The sequence below is a fragment of the Poecilia latipinna genome, unplaced genomic scaffold (assembly GCF_001443285.1).
Source record: "Poecilia latipinna isolate Pla-1442-1.1 unplaced genomic scaffold, P_latipinna-1.0 Scaffold295, whole genome shotgun sequence".
Taxonomy (NCBI): Eukaryota; Metazoa; Chordata; class Actinopteri; order Cyprinodontiformes; family Poeciliidae; genus Poecilia; species Poecilia latipinna.
The window spans coordinates 256,294-272,670 of record NW_015112911.1 but is presented as its reverse complement, the minus strand read 5'-3'; the positions used below and the strand labels follow the sequence as shown (position 1 = coordinate 272,670).

The following is a 16,377-nucleotide window of genomic DNA, read 5'->3' as shown; positions in this document are numbered from 1 at the left end:
TTAAATGTCAGCAGGGATGGCAGAAAAAAGAAGGTATTACTCAAGAAGTAGTTGGCATGACGACAATCACAGGACGACAGTAAGTTATCAATTAAGTCCCTGATGTGGATGGGTGTAATTATAGCTTTTATATTCTGAAAGACAAGCATGATTTTTGCCTGTGTATCATTAAACTACTTGAAAGCACATTAGCATTAGCAGGTTTCGAGGTTTCAGCTATGGAGACAAATAAAACATTGTACACAGCTGTGTGATGATGATGATAATGCTTTCACTCTTAATTAAACTGAAATGTGTCAGTTTAACAAACTATCTTATGTAGCTATTCAAGCATGTGCTGAAAAGCATGGAGTCACTATGACAACGGTGAAATCAGGTAACAATCACCTTTAATCAAATTTACCTATGTACATTTAGACGCATGCAGTTCAAGTGTGATGTCATCAGTTTGTGGAGATTTTCAGAATAAAACAAAGCTAAAGATAGAGAACACTGGACAGGAAGCAACAAAGCTGACTGTGCCAACAGACTAGATGATAGTTTTTATCTTGCTTTAGCATGAGCATTTATTGATCAAACAGAAACAAGGACTGTACCATTAGATGATGCAGTATCACACCGTAAATAACAAAAAAAAAGGGGAATCCCACAAGGTTCAGTGTTGGGACACCAACTTTTTAGTTTAAGTCTAGAAGTCATTGAAGTGTCGGGATACAATCTACATTTCTACAGATGCTATTTTTTGTTATTGAAAAATTATTGTAGAAATATTGTTAAACCTCAAAAATGTCATTTTTCCACTTTAATGAAACAACATTTATTATCTTCGGTGACCATAAAAGGAAACATTTACTATGGGAGTTGATTAAATCCCAATATAAAATGTACCTGAACTTGTCTAAGGGTAATTATACAATGAAAAGTATGCAAACTTCAATAAAACTAAAAGTGTTTTGAACATAACATCTTATTTTTTGTGTCGTCTGTTTTTGATTTTCTATATAAGGATTTTAGCAACACTAGTGTGACCAATTCTAAACCTTTGCTTTACTAAACAAAGCAGTATGAATATTACGTAATGTTTGCCATTACATTTTTTATATCGGGTGACAAATCTAGCCACCAAGTTTGTGCTTGTGAAAGTCTCCTAGTTTGGTTACAACAGGATTTCTGGAGAACAAAAAAGTGCAATTCCATAACATTTTAAATGATAATATGCAAGGTTAACATTAGCAGTCAGTGATTGTAAATGTTTATCCTTAGTATTTATCTGTGGAATAATCCCCAGCGTCAAAGAAAATGTACTGCATAAAACCTATTCAAATGTTACAAAAAATAAGACGCACTTGAGCAAATGTAAAAAGTTGCAATTAGACGACCTTATGGAGCTAAGTGGTTTGAGATGCAGCATAAGTGATAAAAGCAGCAAAGAAAGGCGGATAGAAGAGGGCCTTGTTGGCAGCAGTGAAAAGAAGAGCGAGAGAGAAAAGGAAAGCCTGGGTGCCAGAGTGAGTCAGTGGGAGATGGACAGCAGCGCGCCCAACTCCTTTATCTCGCCATCATTTCGCTGCCCTTCAGCCTTCACCTCCAGCCTCAGCTGCTAATGGATTCACACTATAGGAGACAGCCTTGTGCAGCGGCCTTGGAAAGCTGTGTAGTCGAAATGAGTTTAAAATAAACTCATCTGTTAATCTGCTTGGTGCAAGGTTCTGTCCCTGCTGAGGCACACTGGAATATTTCTCTCTAACAAGCAAAGAATTAGCATGAATTTTGCATTAGCTTAGCATGCGAGAGTAAAAGCCGCACGTTTTAATGGCATCCATGCACAGTATGTTTAAACCGTGATGTAGTTATGTATGCAGAAGTAAAAAGTGGTAGAATAATGTCTGCTTAAAAGCGCTGATGATTACAATTGTGTTATTTTTAACATTTTAATTTTAATACATGGACACGACTATTGGAAAGTTAGAGAAGTGAGTCCTAAGAGTCAGTCAGGTTTTTCATGAGCTCACGTCAATGATTCACTCAGTTTACTTTACCCAGAGATATTTCAAAATAAAAGGATGAGGAAGTTGGTTGGTCAGCTTTTTGAGAGTCCACCATCAGCTCGAAGCAAAATATAGAACATTAAATCATGCAGTTTAGTTTTTATGTCTATTACACATGTTCTTTTGCTTTTCAGCTTTTGTAAAGTGACCATATAAAATGCTAGTATTGGCTGGTTAATGAGTCAGGCTGTAATAATTTTATTTATTTATTTTTTTACTTTTTGTCTAATTCAGTTAGTTTTAGTTTGTTTTTAGAGTGGTTTTGGTGGTTTTTATTATTTATTAAATAGTTTTAGTTTTTCCAGACTGCTTAATTTTTTGGTGGAAATTTCAAAAAAGGTCCAAGTATCGTATTGTGATGATGTATACACTGGTTGGGTAGTGAATACTCAACAGAAGATACCATTTACAAAAGTGTACAGAGATGTGTTGACAACAACCTGGAGCCAAACTTCACCATCACTCTGCTGTCCTTCTCCATAAAGACATCTTCTATAATGTACCTCAAATCTGTTTCCAAGCTCTGTACTGAACAGGTGTCGTCTCCGACCGCCCCAAAAACAAAAACAGCCTGGTCAACAATCACACACACACAGACACACACTCACACACGCACATCCACTGTTCATCAGCCTCCTACTGGGTTTGCATCTGCTCTGGCCATTGGGGCTGTTTTGTCCTGATGATGGGAACTAAACACACTCACTGCCTAACAGTGGAAACCTCAATGTGGAGCAGAGTCGATGCGTCTCACTGAAGATGTATCAGAGCTGTTTGCTGACATGAGGGAGAAAAAAGGATTAGTCTGCTGAAGGGAAGTAAATGAAAACTGAAGCGAAGCTGCTTCTCAAATTTGAATTATGATGGATTAAATTTGCTTCACATGCTTGCTTTTCATCCCAGAATTTAATCCATGGTTCAAAGGAACGTTTTCCCGCGTATGTGTTCTCTGGTTGTTACAGAAATCATGCACACAACAGATCTGGCTCCATCTGAGGGTGGCAAGAGGAACAGCACTGTGGACAGGAAGCCATGAGTTTGTCATAAACCTTTTGTGGAACAAAGCAAACATGTGGAACATGGAGCTCTGCTCCAATATTACACTTTTAGGTTAATGCTAAATTCAAAATGGAATGGAAAATTAACAAGCACCATCATTCTGAACACATCTGGTTGGGTAAATGTGGTGGCGGTATGCTGTGGGAACAGGAAAGCTGGCTGGAGTGGATGGAATGATGGAGGGAACTAAATAAATAGCAATCCTTTGCTAAATAGTTGAGATCAAACCAGAGCCACTTGTTGGAATGGCCCAGTCAAAGTCCAGACCTAAGCTGAACTGATGATCTGAGGCAAAAGATGGAAATAACTGATGATCCCCATCCAATCTGACTGAGCGGGAGATATTTTGTAGAAAATAGGATTTTTTTGGTGCTTTTTTTCTTTGTCCTATCACATAAAATCCCAATAACATACTCTGAGGTTTGGAGTTAGGTTCGACAAAGTCTGACTAAAGCTTTCGCAATAAATCAATCACAAGATAAACTAAAATGTTTCATAATTTCCATTGTGATGATGAATAGTTATTGAAGGACAGTTTTGTTTATAGACTTCATAATCCATTTCATTTATGGGTTCAGTTGTAAGTGGTTTTATTTCAGTTTTATTCATCGTTTTTTTAGACATTGTGAAAATCTAAAATGCCTTAAAGTTCCAGTGGTATGTGTTCTTAACAAAATTAAAGTTCAATGATCTTTGAGACGGTAAGCTTTATCGTCATATTTCTTGAAAATGGTCTTAAAACAATATTATCGTTTATCGCGATTAATTCTGGGACAATTTATCGGGAGCAAAGTTTGCTATGGTGACGGGTGTGAATGTAAAAAAGTTCAGGCATGTAAGCACATACTGTATAACAAGCATCCATGGACACTGCGGTCACACACACACACACACACACACACACACACACACACTTATTTACATGTGAGGCTCTCCTACAATGACCATGTCCTGCTCTCATCTCTGCTCCGTGTTCATCAAAGGAGAGAAACGCGCCGAGCAGAGAGGAGAGCAGCACCAAATGGGACAGGAAATGGCTGCAGAATAACGGAGGAGAAGACTTCACACACCAGAGATTGGAACTACAAAGAGATCCGTCTATTAGAGGCAGCGCACGCTCTTATCTGCGCGGCCCATGCTGCTCGCCTTCGTCACCTCCCTCATTTGCTGCCGTTGTTGTGATCCTCACTCAGTGGCCTTGTTGTTCATTATCTGATGCTGGTGGGGGAGTTTCAGCGCGCTTGCAAACGGCTCAGGGGGGAAAAAAAGCTGTTGCACTTTAAAATATGTTGGTTGTAAATTATACTTCGCCTTCAGAGGCTTCAAGGAAACAATTTACAAAAGAGGAAGGACCGATGGTCAGAGATGCTGCAATAACTAATGAGTTAGGATCTCCCAGCTGTTTTTGATCAAACATACAGCTTACCTACTGTGAAGTTAATATGCTATTAACCTCATGAACTCTTCGCCAAAGAGAAAGAAAACAATCTGCTGGTAAATAACGAGTTTTGCCCAAAAAGCACGATATGACGTTCAGGCATGTGGATTTAAAACCGTTTTGAAATAGAACGCTACCAACAAGAGAGAGAGGAAGAGAGAGAGAAACAAAGAGGAAGAAAGTGGGAGACGAACATCTTTCAAGGTGATTGATCTTACCCTGATGTTGTCAAAGGAGGCTCTGTTGGTGACGTCATACAGAAGCAGCAGAGCTGGGAGGAAAGAGACAAGAAAATAATAAGAGAAATTGTTTTATATTTAGCTTTATCTTTAAAACCCAACAAACCCTGCAGAGGAACTCCTGTCAAGTTTTAATTTAGTTTCTGCCAGATGGCGACTAATTCATCTCAGTCCAGATGTTAAAAAGTGATGGTGAAACAGGGACATCACACCTCTGGGAGAGGATTTATTAAATGAGGGAACAAAGATAAAACAAGTCATGATGGGTGAATCTGGAACCGTTTACCTTCAGTTTCTTTTATCGGATCTGCTACTCGTGAAACGTTGACATCTTAACATGTTTATAGCTCATATTCTTTAGTCATTTATATTTGAAAGTAGCTATCTGCTACAACGATGTACCACTTCATGTGGTGAGGTAACCACATAAGAAAAAAAACAAAAAAAAAACAGTCTATAACCCGCCTCCTGAATAACAATTTGCAGAAATGTGCACAGGTAAAACGCAGGGATAAAAAGAAAAAAAGAAATGTAAATGGATTACAGTGTTGGCTGAGGAAAGTGCTGAACTCTGCTCTTTAGCGCAGCATTATTCTGCTCGCTGACAACATAACTGCACATGTGAATCCTAATGAGCTCCAGCAGCGCCACGCCACCACAGAGAATAATATCACCTCAGGCGTGTTTTTAGTGGAGAGATGTGGGCATGATGAAGCTCTGCAGGACAGGAGAAAATCATTACACCTACAAGGCCCATTTTACCTCATTTTCACAGATGGCTTAACCTTCGACTGGAAAATGTGCCCTTTGGTTATTACCTCCACAACACTTCACCACTTCCTGCCGCATGTAATCCCCACAGTCTTCGCCTACGTTACACGTGTCATTGTTCTGTCTTGTTTTTTCACTTTTCCCTTCCGTACTCGACCCTCTTCTACATCTCAGCCGCAGCCGCTACGTCTCCAGATCCAAAGTGAATTAAACGTTTCGCTTGCGTATTCCAGCCAGGCATGTCTGTGAAGGGCGTTTAATGAGCGGTAATCTTTGAGTGCTGTCTGAGCGTGTCAAACCAAGAAACGGAGGATGAGGGGGACAGTGGAAGGTATCCAGAAGGAGCGGGAAGATGTGACCGACGAGTTAATTTCCTCTCTCAGTGCTCCTGTGGTGGACTGCCACTGTAAGGCGATCACAGCAAACCACAAGGAGTCCATACACACACATGCATACACACAAAATCCAATTAGGAAGACAAAAGGAAGGAGAAAACATTGTCAAAAATAAAGCCCCAAGTTGAAGGCTTTAGTTAAGCCGGTCAACAGTTTTCTCCTGTGGGAATGAGTCATTATTTCACAACATGGGGCTCTTTTTAATCAAGCACATGTCTTCGTTTCGGAAGGTGTCGAGATGTTTAATCTGTAAACTGTTCGAGGTCGGAGCCTGGATAATTATTCCTACATAACGGCCAAGAGTCTCTTGTGAACTATCCATCTACCAATTAGTGAGTCTGCAAACTCGGTGCTGAAAACACACCAAACATCAACACACAAAAAAGCTGTGTAAGTAGGGGTGTTTAAAAAAAGAACGCCCGCCGTAAACGCGTCAGCTAAATGCAGCATGTGGCATTTAATCAAGACCCTGAGAAGTAGGAGCTACCAGTGAGAAAGCTGTCTAAACCTGCTGAAGAACCAAACTGGTCTGGACCAGAGGGTCCAATTCAGCTTTACATCTGAGGTTGACCAAACGAGTTGACTGGAGTGTATTTGGAGATGAAGACAGGCAAGGAAAAATTAAAAAAAAAAAAAAGTTTACAGCTAAAGTAAGTGTGAAATACTCCACAGGTGTGAAAGTGCACATGCCAGAACGCACGGCTGCAGGATTTGTTCTACGGTAAAACGTGTGTGCCGCTTAACCTTTCAGTTTAACACATCTGTTACGGAATATGGATGTGTTACATGAGACACATTCATATTCAGAGACGGTTTGTCGGAGACAGACATTACATTTGATGCAGAACGGACTTGTAAGGTGAAGAACATGCTAGAATCACAGTATCCTGACACAGTAAGCCCTACAGTGGATTCAAGGAGTCTTGGCGGACTCATCTACACAGTGATGCAGAACCGTCTAAACACAGAAATCATCCCCAATCAACATCCGAGAATATCGCCAGTCTCTGTACAGTGGTCTTGTGTAAACATACCCTGAAACTGAAATGGAATAAAAACATAGCTAATATCCAAGTACTTTCTGGGTTAGGAGGTTGATCAGTGTGGAAAGCTACAGAGTACTTTCCTGAAACTTTCCTGAGATTCTGCTTAAGAACTAACCAAAGAAACCCTAAGAAGATGTCGTATCTAAAATACTCATGACTTGTTTCTAAAAGACACTCAGACATATAAAGACTTAACTGCTTAAAATGTTCTGTTTAGGCTGAAGCCTTTTCTATGAAGCACATCTTTTTACAGGTATCATTAGGTCAAATGTATGAAATCCAGTAATCTGTTGACTCTGTTTCATAGCTACTATGATACTTGATACTGAATTCTGAGCCAATACAAAAGACCAAAAACGGGACGTTGAGCAGACATCCAAGCAGAGTGTTTACGGCAGTTCAGGGCAGTGATGTGTGTCTGATCTGGGCGTGAACCTGTGGAGAGGTAAACACGAGAAGAAATGCCTGAAAGATCAACCATTCCCTTAATAAATCCACAGGCTTACTGTACAACAAACAGAGTGATATTGACTGGTGACCAACATGGTTTCCCTCCCTTTCCCCCCTCATCGTTCCAGCTGCTGTTGTCATTTCTGCAGAGTCTCCTGTTTAACAGTGGGCGGCAAGTCTTCATCCTGCCGTGTCAGTTTTTACAGAACAGTGGATCAATCATAATAGAGTTAAAACTCCCCTCACAGCTGCAGCTCAAAGCATTACCGAGGTTCAAAATGTTACACTATGAAGCTTGGTTCCATGATATGCGTTCAGACGTCGTGTTAAACTCTAACTTTCCATTTTCCTTTAATAAAGTAGAAGTCGGATGTTTTTTCTTCTTGTGTTTTCTGCATCCAGGTGTCTTTTTGATGATGTGAGATGAAGATGAAGCTTCATACCTTGTCCTATTTATATCCAACTCTTTTACATTTGTCTCTAATGTTTTGCTTCCCCCATCACTCTTCACCTCGTTTCTAAATGATTCACGTTTCTTAATTCCTTCCCTGCCATCGAAACACCCAAGAGTAAAGCTAAGCTCTACTTTTTTCCATTTGAAAAGTTTACATGCCTCGACATGCACTACTTTGGTCCAATGTGAAAATATGATCATCTCCTTCCCCAGAAGTGGAGTTTTTGGACATTTGACCTTTTGTGATATTGAGATAATCAGAAAAAAAAGACAACAGAGGTGAAGGAGACAGATACTACTGTCCAAAAATAACCTAACTGCCCATCTAGAGTTAATCAACTCAATCGATTGCCATCAACATCTACAATAACTCTTTCACAACTTTGAATCGATGAGCTACAACAACATTTAATTTCCCTTTGGGATCAATAAAGTATTTTTGAATTGAAGTTGCATAAATTAAGGTATTGACTGAGTTTTACAACCGAGTCCTTCAAAAGTGTCAACATCTTTGATGCTTCTCTGCATGCGGACACTCTCCTTTCTTTTGGCTGGTCAGCAGAACACAGACGAATGTAATACAAATTGACATGGATGGACGAAGAAGCTTTTCACAGCATTTTTATGGAATTGTTGTCGTTGTGCAGCTCGTAAAAAATGAAAAACAAACAGACGTTTGACACCGGTTCACTCGTTTGAAGGTTGGAACCGTTTTACTGGGGCCTCGGTGGGATTACACGTCCCAATTTTCCGTCAATTTATTGTCACATAAATTAAAAAGTAATTACATTAGCGACTGCACCAAAGGGAACCTGACATTTGACACTGCTGCTGTGGAAGAAGCATGTCGGAAATGCCAGCATGGGATGAATGTTTGATTTGGTCTGTACTTTACAAAACTGCTGGCAGCTTCATTGGCCGAGTGGCAAATAGTGTTGAAATCCATGAGAACCTTTACAATAGATGCTCTAGATATCAAGTTGTAGATAAAAGAGTAGAACAGTCTCTATGGTGTGGATTTTACTGATTTTTTTTTACCATTGGTCCCCCAACAGCGAGCTTGAAGGAACTGGAGGACACACTGGTTAAAAGTGAAGTATTGCAAATTTCTACAATACAAGGACCAACAGCAGCAAAAAAGGTTTATAATCACCACATGGAGGATGTCGTTAGGACAGGGAGATGGTTTCATTTTGTCAACTAAAGATTAAATGTCAGTCACTGGATCATGCGTCTTCAGAGGCTGAAAGGGTGGAGAGGCAGAAACAAAGTCATGACATATTGATGGGCAAATGCTTCCTGACATTATTGACCTTGATCACACAAAAAAAATACATAAAAACTTTGAGTAATTGCTGTCATCTTTAGAGGACACTGTACTGTAGGAATCACAGGGAAAAGAAGACAGTTTATAGTTTCAGACAGGAACTTAGAAAGTTTCTCTTATTTAAGAAATGAGATTGAAGAACCATTCCAATCTGGTTGTTTTTATGGATTTATTTAATAAAAAATAAATAAATAAATAAAAAAAACAAAGACCCTTGAGGGGGAGCCTGTGAAGGTTAGATGCTCAACTTGTTCTACCTTATGTCACAGTTTTGGATTTCTGAATGGATTCATTTCAACCCATTACCCTCCCTCGCCTGTGGTGGTGCTGCACCATGAACCACTGAAGGAAACGATACAAAAACGTCAGACACTGAGCTGAACTTCCTTCACAAAATGGAAACAAAATTGAGTGGCATCAGATTTATCTTTGGTAAAAGACAACAGAGATTTATCCCTCCAGCACCAGGCACACATGTAAGGTTTGGTTTTATTAATCCAGAATGCCTTGCGCTTTAAACTGCTTCCTGCTTTTGGAGCCGTTTCTGGTCTACTTGGTATTCGAGCTGCTCCAGAGTTCACTTCAACCAGTTTTTGAGTTCGCTCTTTTGTGTCTGCATCAGAGTTCGATTACACATCAACACCTTCCCAAACGAATCAGACTTTCTGGGCAAATGAACTAAACGGGGTTGATGTGAATACATGAGACATCAATTCTTTACCTTTATAAGATATGAACGTATCTACTTGAAAACCTTGGTTTGTTAAACTGATACAAACCACTGAAAGATATAAGGAATAAAGCTTAAAACAGAGAAAGTAGTCTGATTCAAACGTTCATCTGTTGATTCAAAACATCTAATAATTTCTTTTTCTGACGGCCTGTAATGTAAGGTCAAAACTCTTGTCTGAAAAAGAACTTACTCCCATTAGACGGACAAGAAAGGTCAACATCAGATCATGGAGTAACAGAATTACTTCATTCTTTAGAAGGGTTGTTTCCCCTCCTGAACTCTGTACTAGACGTTAATCTAAACTTATTCTGACATGTCTGTTGAGTTGACATGGGGCGCTGATGAAATCTCTAAAAACCATTCCACCCGACCCGATTCCCATTCAGACACGAAACCCGAGAGACGTCTCTTTGATTCCCTTTTATGACCTTTTATAACCCTGGAACTGCAGAAATACACTTCTAGACATGCAATTAAAAGAAGGAACATGATTTCTAATGTCTTTTTAAATTAAAAATTAGAGTCCTACAACACACTTAACAATATGAAATGGTCCCAACTCGGCAGGATTACAATGAAAGCGACGTCTGCTTGAGATGTATTTAGAAAGCCATTACCAGTTTCTTTACAACACCGGGAACAAAGAGCGAGCAGTGGGGCCATTACCGCAAAATGAAGCAGCAGGAGTCCTTCTTCTCAATATTGCCTAAAATACTCAATCGTGAAGCGCCATTTGGAGGCATAATTTGTAACGCAGTCATTACCTGTTTCACAAAAATCAATTTTCACACTCCATTTCTTCTGCCTCGTTATCTTTTCAGTGACGAGGGTTTCTTCGAGCATCTCGTTTGGAAAGGAGACATTTAGGCCACAAAGTGTTTTTGAATCTTAATGTAGTTTGTGCTCTTCCCCCATTCTCTAGAGTCTAAACTTAAGGAATAATTAATCTGAAGAGGAAATATCTCATTATCCTGAAATGCAAACTTTTATTTAGATGTAATTTGTTTTACTCTACTTTCCGCAAAAGGAAAAGTTGAAAATCATTCAAAGAGGAACATTTAGTGCTTTTCACAGAATACTCTGTTCCTTTGTATAAAGCAATTATATTCCAGTCACACAGTTAAAAAAGGTAGACGTTTTCATATTTAAATTCTCCTAAAATGTCACCACTGTTCTCTTTAAAACAATGACTGAACCTGTCTCTTCCGAGTTTTCCTTCTCTGCTCTCGGATTTCTTTCCTCCGTCTAATTTTGCCCCCAAATCGTCCCCGTTCCCAGGTAACGCAGCTCCTCCTAACTCGTCCTACCTACAGAGCGTGCTTCCTCTGCTCATATTTCGCAGCCTGTGGTTTCAGCTCACGCTGTGGAAATGACAAACTGTCAGCTCCAGTCAGAGAAGAGCGGTGGAGCTGGGCGGGGAGAGGGCTGCAGGTGTGCCGTGAGTGTGCAGCTGGGTTCTGGACCCGTCCAGACCTCGTCGGTGCCCTGCACCAGATGGGCCTGGCAGATTGCGCTGGGCTGACTCCAGCCTCAGACAGCCAGGATCTTCCTGCTCTCACATTACGGACTTAATGAATGTTATGCTCTAGCACAAATCGCTGCTAAAAATACACCCAGTGATCTCCATGGGGGCAAAAGTGGCCATAGGAGAGAAGTCTTAATGAATCTCAAAACATGATCTTATCTGCTGGATTAATCTCTTATCTGTTAAATTAACTTTTCTCACATGTTTTCCACAGCACAACCTTTACATTTCAAGGGCAGCAGCTCCTGCCACAGTAGTAAACTCTTACTTGTTCAATTGTCAGATTTTATTTTTAAAAAAAATCAACAAATGTGTACTTTAAGATGAAATACTACATTTATGTCTGAAATTAAAAACTCTCACTACAATATAAGAGAGAAACAAATATTTAATTGGGACCAAACAAATTTGCCAATATTCTATGCCTATTTAAATGCAGAGTGTATATATATTCAATAAATTCCAGTCACTGTTATTTCTTAATGGATCACTCAGTTTAAGGTGCAGTATTATGTATTTTAAGTATCATTTTATAGTACAATCAATCAACTAACTATATTATCTTCAACTGTAGAAATGCTGTATATATCAAACATGACTTAACAGAAAATTGACTTGGCAATTTGATGCTTTGAAATTAGGATCCGTCCCTTTAAGAAGCCTTGGCACAGTCCAACACTCCACCTCCAGGAAGTCATCACATTTCTCCAATGTTTTTACCAGCGTTGCACTGAGAAGTAGCTCCTATAATGAGGTCAGCAGTTGTGAAGCTCCACTAGGGGTTTGCTAATTGCTGCTGGCTAGTCTGAAGGAGCTGAGTGGAGGAGTCACAGGGGAGGGCTGCTCTGTGAGGAGGAAGTTCAGAAGCTTGGAAACTGCAGCTCTGAGGAGGAACCTTGTGAAAATAGGTGGGGCTAGGTCCAGCCAGGTGTTTTGCACAGCTGACTGGTTGCCATGGGAGATATGAGGATTTCTCAAGCATGCGTGAGAGAATCAAGGAAAGGCTCCACATGTGTTTTTGATTGGAATAACATTATAACCTGATGCAAAACTCATAAAAGCTGGTGTTACGTAATGCTGCCCCTTTAAATTTCATGCAGCTTATGTGCCGTTTTTGTGCTGCTGGTCAGTGCAGACACCGCGGATTAACATCTTTTAAATCATGAATTTTTGATCTGCATCTGCATCACAATCCCAAAAGTTCTCTCAAAAAATTAACCAGCAGTCTTTTTTCTTTCACAACTGCTGCCACTGGTCATTTTACCACTTTGTCTTTTCATATTTTTGCAGTTTTAGAGATTCTTAATTTTCGCCAGACAACAAATTGGGCCATCCACCGCATAATATTGCAAACTCGTGTCAATTCACACCCCAAATCAGATGGACTTTTCAAGACTCCCAGACTTCGCTAATATGAGCCAATATATAAAAAGACATTGAGACATGAGTTTAAACTAGTCACAAAGATGCTAATGAAGCTCTCTATATTGTCAAAACTGATTTAGTGCTGAGGAACTTCACAGATATGTGTTCAGAAAAAGCTAGTGGTAAAATCTCAACAGCTTCTAGTGTAAAAGTTAAGAAGATGGTCATAGTGAAGCCTTTGATCATGAGAGGAGGATTTGAATGTAAACTGTGTTGATCCGTCACAAAATGTAACGGAACAAGCCTCAGAATGTCAGAGGTAATTTCCTGGTGATTTTTAACTTGCACTAGCTCTAAGGCTCTGTTCACACCCCACTAGTACAAAGGAATTAGTTCCTTTACACGAGCCTCCAAGAACAAGAACAAATCTCTTGGTAGCCAGGTCATTTCATGCTTCACAGGAGCTGCACAGCACAACTCAAAAGAACTCATTTTGCCTTTTCCACTGCAGAAAAACACTCAGTACTAGACACACCTTGCAGGAAATACTGTAAGTTCTGACCATAATGTCTCAAGAACGAGCTGTAAGAACAAATAAGGGCCAAAGGCATACATAGACAGTTATATGTGCTAGACAAAACCCATAGCTACAGAGACAGAATATGGAACTACATTTCACCCTTTAACACCAGGAGTACTTCGTAATATGAAACATTCATTGGCAGCAGCCACTGGCATCAAATGGTTTTAATAAGTGGGAAAATCTCTCATATTTTTGTGTAGGAATTTTGGCCAGTTTTTCTTTACAGAGTGTTTTAATTCAGACAGACTGGATTAATTTCAAGGACCTCATTGCCACAGAGACAATCAGATTCAGGTCTGAACCTCGGCAAGCCTAATGTCTTGGGTTTTTATTGAGCCAGTCAGAGGTGGATTTACTGGTGTGCTTTGGATTATTTCCATCATCACAGTCCGAATGTGCTTCTTATTAAGGTCATGAACAAACGCCTGAAAATTCTCGTTCAGGATATTTTGGTTAAAAGCAGAAAATTATATTTCCATCACCTACAGCAGGTCATCATTGGCACACCTTTAATAAGAGAAATAAAAGTGGCACACTCTGCAGACTTTTCATTTCAGCACTGAAGTCTTTTTTAATACAAGATTGGATGTATAGTAAAAAACAAACAAAACTACTCAATTCCTTTTTAAATAAGAAAATAAATATTTTATTGCCTATATTTTTGTTTTGCTCTGACTGCTCCTTCAGAAAATGGCCTTTTTTGAGAGTCTGTATGCTCCAGTTACCAATTAACCTAAATTAGTTTTTTTTCCCCCAACAAATCAATTAATATGATTAATCGCTTCACCCCTTATGCTGTTTCTTTAGGGCAGGGCATGATGTGTAGTTTTCTGACACCTTTTAGCCTGCTTCACATTGTCAGACAGGTTCACTTTAAGTGATTTCTGGACTGGTCAGCTCAGGCAGTAATCAACGAGGAATTGAACTCTAGTTTCCAAACAATGAGGTCAATCACAGTTAATTTAAAACCTAATTCACACTGGTTTATTTTCACTTGCATCGCGGGCAGTGTGGCAGTCTGTCATTATCCATCCTACACTGTGACACGACGTACATTAGGATTTGAAAATGTCAAGCTAGTCGTGTGAGACGTTCAAGAGCCCCACAGTTGATTATGATTCTTGACAATCACTCTATAGCTGCGTTTCTGTTGGCCATATAATTGCGCAACTTGGCAATTCAAAAACAAATTTGTTTAAATGAAACATGGACATTTAGAAATAACACTATTTTTTTAGATAAAAAGCTAGATAAAAATACACGTACTGAAGTTGGTGTATTTTGCAAAACTGCAATGGAAACGATTAACTGCATCACGAGTCACATGATCAGCAACTGGATATTGCCACTGATTCACATGTGATTTTAATTGTACTTCTTACTTAATGCAAACATCACCATTTTTCTTTAAGATATGTAACTATCTTAAAAGTGCCGTTTGTCACGGCACTTTTGTGTTCCGTGACAAACAAAGGTTCAGTTCCTTTTCACAGAAGCCTTACAGGGTTTTATTGAAAACAGCCTTTTCCAAAACCTTTTCCAAACCTTCAGGTCATCTTTGTCTCATTTTAAATGTGTTTGGTGGTCTGAAACTTTTATATGTGAGGAATTTGTAATACTATTTACAGCATTGCGCCCTTCACTGTTTTTAAGTTTTACTTTGAGCCGAGGCCCAAACGCATGCTAGAACTCGCCCAGTTAAACTTATTGATGTTTTCCAATTGGGCAGAATCCTCTGACAGCCGGATCTTTTCAAGTCATGAAGCGCCGTCCGTTAGTCGAAGGCAGTGATGGAATTAGCTGTGTTTGGGCTGTGTCCTCTCCCCCCGGTCCAGCCCGTCAGGCTGAATGAGTTTTATTTAAAAGTCAGGAACAGACGGATGGCTCAGAGGCTCTGATCCGAGGCTCCCTGGGTGTCTTGTTAAAGATCAGTGAGGGTAAACTGAAGAATCCACAGATCAGAACAACAGGCAATGGGCCAGAGGAGCACAGAGACGTCACCCCTCCTCTCTGATGTTGTTATAAATAACCTGACATCCAGAGGAATGGGAGCTGACCATGTGTGAAATCAAACACGGGCTAATAATTAAAGGTGGAAACCAAGACAAATTTTTCAGTTTGTAATTCATTAACCAGATTATCATGCTGGAATGTGAACTTTATTGGGGTTGTTTGAAATCTACAGATACTTCTGAACGTATTTGTACATAACAAGCTGGAGTGTATTTTATCTGGATTGATTGTTACAGTCCAGACTCAAGGTCTGACAGTAATTAATAAGAACATATTTGTATAAGGCCCACTAGATAATTACATATATCGATTATTGATGGCAAAGAATATTGTATAATGTACGTATTGCACCATTGAACTAATTTGTATCCAGAGACACAAATTAGTTTTTTTTTTTTTTACAACGCTCCTCATATTTCCATTAGCTGAGATTCTGCATTATAGAGAACCCACTCCCTGACTCAGCTCCTCCAGACTAGCGGCAGCAGCGATTAGCAATCACCTGGTGGAACTGCACGTCGTCTTCTTATACTTCTCAATTATCAAACATTCCTAAAAATGGTTGTAAAGGGGATAATGGAGGAGCACTGAGGTGATGACCTCTTGACGGTGGAGTGACAGCAAGAGCAGGAGCTTCTTAAAGAGACAGAGGCCCAATTTCAAGGTGTCTAATTACAAAGTCAAATATCATTTAAGTTTGATAGTTACTTCATTTTTTATAACTAAAGTTACTTAGTTGTGCTTTAAAATGACACTATGGGCCTGGAAAATACACTGTTACATATGTACCATTTTAGATTATTTACAACAGATTTAGATGTTAAGTTCAGTTTTTTCAAACAAGACAAATTCACTATAAAACATATTAAAGTTTCTGGTTTTAATTTTGCTGTTTAAATGTGGCAAAAACAAAGAAAAAATCGTTCTGCAC

General features: G+C 39.4%; 1 protein-coding gene across 1 annotated transcript in view; it reads right to left on the bottom strand.

Annotated features, from left to right (window-relative positions):
* LOC106948572 (ras-related protein Rab-26-like) overlaps positions 1–16,377 on the bottom strand; it is a 95,465-nt gene that overhangs the window by 24,603 nt on the left and 54,485 nt on the right. Inside the window, exon 4 of the mRNA XM_015034326.1 lies at positions 4,764–4,833. Within this exon, the coding sequence (XP_014889812.1) occupies positions 4,764–4,833 (70 nt within the window). The remainder of the gene's footprint in view (positions 1–4,763; positions 4,834–16,377) is intronic.